Genomic DNA, 7179 nt, shown 5'->3' on the forward strand with positions numbered 1-7179 from the left:
CGACCATGCAGGGACCTTGCAAGGGCTGCTGAAGGAACATTCAGGGACCTTGCAAGAGCAGCTGAAGGACCATGCAGGGACCTTGCAAGAGCTGCTTAAGGACCGTGCAGGGACCATGCAAGAGCGGCTGAACGACCGTGCAGGGACCATGCAAGAGCGGCTGAAGGACCGTGCAGGGAGCTTGCAAGAGCTGCAGAAGGACCGTGCAGGGACCTTGCAAGAGTGGCTGAACGACCATGCAGGGACCTTGCAAGAGCGGCTGAAGAACCATGCAAGGACCTTGCGAGAGCAGCTGAAGGACCGTGCAGGGACCTTGCTAGAGCGGCTGAAGGACCATGCAGGCGGCTGAAGGACCATGCAGGGACCTTGCAAGAGCGGCTGAAGAACCATGCAAGGACCTTGGGAGAGCAGCTGAAGGACCGTGCAGGGACCTTGCTAGAGCGGCTGAAGGACCATGCAGGCGGCTGAAGGACCATGCAGGGACCTTGCAAGAGTGGCTGAAGTACCATGCAGGGACCTTGCAAGAGCGGATGAAGTACCACGCAGGGACCTTGCAAGAGCGGCTGAAGGACCGTGCAGGGACCATGCAAGAGCGGCTGAAGGACCGTGTAGGGACCTTGCAAGAGCGTCTGAAGGACCATGCAGGGACCATGCAAGAGCTTCTGAAGGACCATGCAGGGAACATGCAAGAGCTGCTGGAGGACCATACAGGGACTTTACAAAATCGGCTGAAGAACCATGCAGGGACCTTGCAAGAGCGGCTGAAGGACCATGCAGGGACCATGCAGGAGCTGCTGAAGGACCATGCAGGGAACTTGCAAGAGCGGCTGAAGGACCATGCAGGGACTTTACAAAATCGGCTGAAGAACCATGCAGGGACCTTGCAAGAGCGGCTGAAGCACCATGCAGGGACCTTGCAAGAGCGGCTGAACGACCATGCAGGGACCTTGCTAGAGCGGCTGAAGGACCATGCAGCGACCTTGCAAGAGTAAGTTACAAAATAAAGCACTAAGACAAGGCGGGCCAGTTGAATCTGTGACTGATGACTGATAGTGAAGAAGGACATCACTCTCAACCCCCACGACTGGGATAGGATGGTGCAAGAGCGGCTGAAGGACCATGCAGGGACCATGCAAGAGCTGCTGAAGGACCATGCAGGGACCATGCAAGAGCTGCTGAACGACCATGCAGGGACCATGCAAGAGCTGCTGAAGGACCATGCAGGGACCTTGCAAGAGCTGCTGAACGACCATGCAGGGACCTTGCAAGGGCTGCTGAAGGAACATTCAGGGACCTTGCAAGAGCAGCTGAAGGACCATGCAGGGACCTTGCAAGAGCTGCTTAAGGACCGTGCAGGGACCATGCAAGAGCGGCTGAACGACCGTGCAGGGACCATGCAAGAGCGGCTGAAGGACCGTGCAGGGAGCTTGCAAGAGCTGCTGAAGGACCGTGCAGGGACCTTGCAAGAGTGGCTGAAGGACCGTACAGGGACCGTGCAAGAGCGGCTGAAGGACCATGCAGGGACCGTGCAGGAGCGGCTGAAGGACCATGCAGGGACCTTGCAAGAGCAGCTGAAGCACCATGCAGGGACCTTGCAAGAGCTGCTGAAGGACCGTGCAGGGACCTTGCAAGAGTGGCTGAAGCACCGTGCAGGGACCTTGCAAGAGCGGCTGAAGTACTGTGCAGGGACCTTGCAAGAGCGGCTGAAGGACCATGCAGGGACCACGCAAGAGCGGCTGAAGGACCATGGGGGGACCATGCAAGAGCGGCTGAAGGACCATGCAGGGACCATGCAAGAGCTGCTGAAGGACCATGCAAGAGCTGCTGAAGGACCATGCAGGGACCTTGCAAGAGCTGCTGAAGGACTATCCACTGACCTTGCAAGATTGGCTGAAGGACCATGCAGGGACCTTGCAAGTGCGGCTGAAGGACCGTACGGGGACCTTGCAAGAGCGGCTGAAGGACCGGGCAGGGACCACGCAAGAACGGCTGAAGGGCCATGCATTGGCCTTGCAAGAGCTGCTGAACGACCGTGCAGGGACCTTGCAAGAGCGGCTGGAGGACCTTGCAGGGACCTTGCAAGAGCGGCTGAAGGACCATGCAAGGACCTTGCGAGAGCAGCTGAAGGACCGTACAGGGAACTTGCTAGAGCGGCTGAAGGACCATGCAGGCGGCTGAAGGACCATGCAGGGACCTTGCAAGAGCGGCTGAAGAACCATGCAAGGACCTTGCGAGAGCAGCTGAAGGACCGTGCAGGGACCTTGCTAGAGCGGCTGAAGGACCATGCAGGCAGCTGAAGGACCATGCAGGGACCTTGCAAGAGCGGCTGAAGTACCATGCAGGGACCTTGCAAGAGCAGCTGAAGTACCACGCAGGGACCTTGCAAGAGCGGCTGAAGGACCGTGCAGGGACCATGCAAGAGTGGTTGAAGGACCGTGTAGGGACCTTGCAAGAGCGTCTGAAGGACCATGCATGGACCATGCAAGAGCTGCTGAAAGACCATGCAGGGAACATGCAAGAGCTGCTGAAGGACCATACAGGGACTTTACAAAATCGGCTGAAGAACCATGCAGGGACCTTGCAAGAGCGGCTGAAGGACCATGCAGGGACCATGCAGGAGCTGCTGAAGGACCATGCAGGGAACTTGCAAGAGCGGCTGAAGGACCATGCAGGGACTTTACAGAATCGGCTGAAGAACCATGCAGGGACCTTGCAAGAGCGGCTGAAGGACCATGCAGGGACCTTGCAAGAGCGGCTGAACGACCATGCAGGGGCCTTGCTAGAGCGGCTGAAGGACCATGCAGCGACCTTGCAAGAGTAAGTTACAAAATAAAGCACTAAGACAAGGCAGGTCAGTTGAATCTGTGACTGATGACTGATAGTGAAGAAGGACATCACTCTCAACCCCCACGACTGGGATAGGATGGTGCAAGAGCGGCTGAAGGACCATGCAGGGACCATGCAAGAGCTGCTGAAGGACCATGCAGGGACCATGCAAGAGCTGCTGAACGACCATGCAGGGACCATGCAAGAGCTGCTGAACGACCATGCAGGGACCTTGCAAGAGCTGCTGAACGACCATGCAGGGACCATGCAAGAGCTGCTGAACGACCATGCAGGGACCTTGCAAGGGCTGCTGAAGGAACATTCAGGGACCTTGCAAGAGCAGCTGAAGGACCATGCAGGGACCTTGCAAGAGCTGCTTAAGGACCGTGCAGGGACCATGCAAGAGCGGCTGAACGACCGTGCAGGGACCATGCAAGAGCGGCTGAAGGACCGTGCAGCGAGCTTGCAAGAGCTGCTGAAGGACCGTGCAGTGACCTTGCAAGAGTGGCTGAAGGACCGTGCAGGGACCGTGCAAGAGCGGCCGAAGGACCATGCAGGGACCGTGCAGGAGCGGCTGAAGGACCATGCAGGGACCTTGCAAGAGCAGCTGAAGGACCATGCAGGGACCTTGCAAGAGCTGCTGAAGGACAGTGCAGGGACCTTGCAAGAGTGGCTGAAGCACCGTGCAGAGACCTTGCAAGAGCGGCTGAAGTACCGTGCAGGGACCTTGCAAGAGCGGCTGAAGGACCATGCAGGGACCACGCAAGAGCGGCTGAAGGACCGTGTAGGGATCTTGCAAGAGCTGCTGAAGGACTGTGCAGGGACCTTGCAAAATCTTGCAAGAGCTGCTGAAGGACTGTGCAGGGACCTTGCAAGAGCGGATGAAGGACCATGGAGGGACCATGCAAGAGCGGCTGAAGGACCATGCAGGGACCATGCAAGAGCTGCTGAAAGACCATTCAGGGACCTTGCAAGAGCGGCCAAAGGACCATGCAGGGACCTTGCAAGAGCTGCTGAAGGACCATCCACGGACCTTGCAAGATTGGCTGAAGGACCGTGCAGGGACCTTGCAAGTGCGGCTGAAGGACCGTACAGGGACCTTGCAAGAGCGGCTGAAGCACCGGGCAGGGACCACGCAGGAACGGCTGAAGGGCCATGCATTGGCCTTGCAAGAGCTGCTGAACGACCATGCAGGGTACTTGCAAGACTGACTGAAGTACCGTGCAGGGACCTTGCAAGAGCGGCTGGAGGTCCTTGCAGGGACCTTGCAAGAGCGGCTGAAGGACCATGCAGGCGGCTGAAGGACCATGCAGGGACCTTGCAAGAACGGCTGAAGGACCTTGCAGGGACCTTGCAAGAACGGCTGAATGACCATGCAGGGACCTTGGAAGAGCGGCTGAAGGACCATGTAGGGACCATGCAAGACCGGCTGAAGGACCATGCAGGGACCTTGCAAGAGCGGCTGAAGCACCATGCAGGGACCTTGCAAAAGCGGCTGAAGTACCGTGCAGGGACCTTGCAAGAGCGGCTGAAGGACCATGCAGGCGGCTGAAGGACCATGCAGGGACCTTGCAAGAACGGCTGAAGGACCTTGCAGGGACCTTGCAAGAACGGCTGAATGACCATGCAGGGACCTTGCAAGGGCTGCTGAAGGAACATTCAGGGACCTTGCAAGAGCAGCTGAAGGACCATGCAGGGACCTTGCAAGAGCTGCTTAAGGACCGTGCAGGGACCATGCAAGAGCGGCTGAACGACCGTGCAGGGACCATGCAAGAGCGGCTGAAGGACCGTGCAGGGAGCTTGCAAGAGCTGCTGAAGGACCGTGCAGGGACCTTGCAAGAGTGGCTGAAGGACCGTACAGGGACCGTGCAAGAGCGGCTGAAGGACCATGCAGGGACCGTGCAGGAGCGGCTGAAGGACCATGCAGGGACCTTGCAAGAGCAGCTGAAGCACCATGCAGGGACCTTGCAAGAGCTGCTGAAGGACCGTGCAGGGACCTTGCAAGAGTGGCTGAAGCACCGTGCAGGGACCTTGCAAGAGCGGCTGAAGTACTGTGCAGGGACCTTGCAAGAGCGGCTGAAGGACCATGCAGGGACCACGCAAGAGCGGCTGAAGGACCATGGAGGGACCATGCAAGAGCGGCTGAAGGACCATGCAGGGACCATGCAAGAGCTGCTGAAGGACCATGCAAGAGCTGCTGAAGGACCATGCAGGGACCTTGCAAGAGCTGCTGAAGGACTATCCACTGACCTTGCAAGATTGGCTGAAGGACCATGCAGGGACCTTGCAAGTGTGGCTGAAGGACCGTACGGGGACCTTGCAAGAGCGGCTGAAGGACCGGGCAGGGACCACGCAAGAACGGCTGAAGGGCCATGCATTGGCCTTGCAAGAGCTGCTGAACGACCGTGCAGGGACCTTGCAAGAGCGGCTGGAGGACCTTGCAGGGACCTTGCAAGAGCGGCTGAAGGACCATGCAAGGACCTTGCGAGAGCAGCTGAAGGACCGTACAGGGAACTTGCTAGAGCGGCTGAAGGACCATGCAGGCGGCTGAAGGACCATGCAGGGACCTTGCAAGAGCGGCTGAAGAACCATGCAAGGACCTTGCGAGAGCAGCTGAAGGACCGTGCAGGGACCTTGCTAGAGCGGCTGAAGGACCATGCAGGCAGCTGAAGGACCATGCAGGGACCTTGCAAGAGCGGCTGAAGTACCATGCAGGGACCTTGCAAGAGCAGCTGAAGTACCACGCAGGGACCTTGCAAGAGCGGCTGAAGGACCGTGCAGGGACCATGCAAGAGCGGTTGAAGGACCGTGTAGGGACCTTGCAAGAGCGTCTGAAGGACCATGCATGGACCATGCAAGAGCTGCTGAAAGACCATGCAGGGAACATGCAAGAGCTGCTGAAGGACCATACAGGGACTTTACAAAATCGGCTGAAGAACCATGCAGGGACCTTGCAAGAGCGGCTGAAGGACCATGCAGGGACCATGCAGGAGCTGCTGAAGGACCATGCAGGGAACTTGCAAGAGCGGCTGAAGGACCATGCAGGGACTTTACAGAATCGGCTGAAGAACCATGCAGGGACCTTGCAAGAGCGGCTGAAGGACCATGCAGGGACCTTGCAAGAGCGGCTGAACGACCATGCAGGGGCCTTGCTAGAGCGGCTGAAGGACCATGCAGCGACCTTGCAAGAGTAAGTTACAAAATAAAGCACTAAGACAAGGCAGGTCAGTTGAATCTGTGACTGATGACTGATAGTGAAGAAGGACATCACTCTCAACCCCCACGACTGGGATAGGATGGTGCAAGAGCGGCTGAAGGACCATGCAGGGACCATGCAAGAGCTGCTGAAGGACCATGCAGGGACCATGCAAGAGCTGCTGAACGACCATGCAGGGACCATGCAAGAGCTGCTGAACGACCATGCAGGGACCTTGCAAGAGCTGCTGAACGACCATGCAGGGACCATGCAAGAGCTGCTGAACGACCATGCAGGGACCTTGCAAGGGCTGCTGAAGGAACATTCAGGGACCTTGCAAGAGCAGCTGAAGGACCATGCAGGGACCTTGCAAGAGCTGCTTAAGGACCGTGCAGGGACCATGCAAGAGCGGCTGAACGACCGTGCAGGGACCATGCAAGAGCGGCTGAAGGACCGTGCAGCGAGCTTGCAAGAGCTGCTGAAGGACCGTGCAGTGACCTTGCAAGAGTGGCTGAAGGACCGTGCAGGGACCGTGCAAGAGCGGCCGAAGGACCATGCAGGGACCGTGCAGGAGCGGCTGAAGGACCATGCAGGGACCTTGCAAGAGCAGCTGAAGGACCATGCAGGGACCTTGCAAGAGCTGCTGAAGGACAGTGCAGGGACCTTGCAAGAGTGGCTGAAGCACCGTGCAGAGACCTTGCAAGAGCGGCTGAAGTACCGTGCAGGGACCTTGCAAGAGCGGCTGAAGGACCATGCAGGGACCACGCAAGAGCGGCTGAAGGACCGTGTAGGGATCTTGCAAGAGCTGCTGAAGGACTGTGCAGGGACCTTGCAAAATCTTGCAAGAGCTGCTGAAGGACTGTGCAGGGACCTTGCAAGAGCGGATGAAGGACCATGGAGGGACCATGCAAGAGCGGCTGAAGGACCATGCAGGGACCATGCAAGAGCTGCTGAAAGACCATTCAGGGACCTTGCAAGAGCGGCCAAAGGACCATGCAGGGACCTTGCAAGAGCTGCTGAAGGACCATCCACGGACCTTGCAAGATTGGCTGAAGGACCGTGCAGGGACCTTGCAAGAGCGGCTGAAGGACCGTACGGGGACCTTGCAAGAGCGGCTGAAGCACCGGGCAGGGACCACGCAGGAACGGCTGAAGGGC

At 58.3% G+C, this 7179-nt stretch overlaps 4 protein-coding genes across 4 annotated transcripts; all 4 read left to right on the top strand.

Annotated features, from left to right (window-relative positions):
- The first annotated feature begins 530 nt into the window (after positions 1–530).
- LOC138249342 (apolipoprotein A-IV-like) lies at positions 531–992 on the top strand. Its single transcript, XM_069203302.1, has one exon. It carries the CDS (start codon positions 531–533, stop codon positions 990–992), a length of 462 nt encoding a protein of 153 aa, XP_069059403.1.
- Positions 993–2413: 1421 nt separating this feature from the next.
- LOC138249343 (apolipoprotein A-IV-like) lies at positions 2414–2821 on the top strand. Its single transcript, XM_069203303.1, has one exon. The coding sequence runs from the start codon at positions 2414–2416 to the stop codon at positions 2819–2821; it is 408 nt and encodes a 135-aa protein (XP_069059404.1).
- Positions 2822–3256: 435 nt separating this feature from the next.
- Positions 3257–4378, top strand: LOC138249344 (apolipoprotein A-IV-like). Its single transcript, XM_069203304.1, has one exon. It carries the CDS (start codon positions 3257–3259, stop codon positions 4376–4378), a length of 1122 nt encoding a protein of 373 aa, XP_069059405.1.
- Positions 4379–5612: 1234 nt separating this feature from the next.
- On the top strand, positions 5613–6020 carry LOC138249345 (apolipoprotein A-IV-like). The gene has a single exon (XM_069203305.1). The coding sequence runs from the start codon at positions 5613–5615 to the stop codon at positions 6018–6020; it is 408 nt and encodes a 135-aa protein (XP_069059406.1).
- Positions 6021–7179: the final 1159 nt, after the last annotated feature.

This window comes from Pleurodeles waltl, chromosome 8 (genome assembly GCF_031143425.1).
Source record: "Pleurodeles waltl isolate 20211129_DDA chromosome 8, aPleWal1.hap1.20221129, whole genome shotgun sequence".
Taxonomy (NCBI): Eukaryota; Metazoa; Chordata; class Amphibia; order Caudata; family Salamandridae; genus Pleurodeles; species Pleurodeles waltl.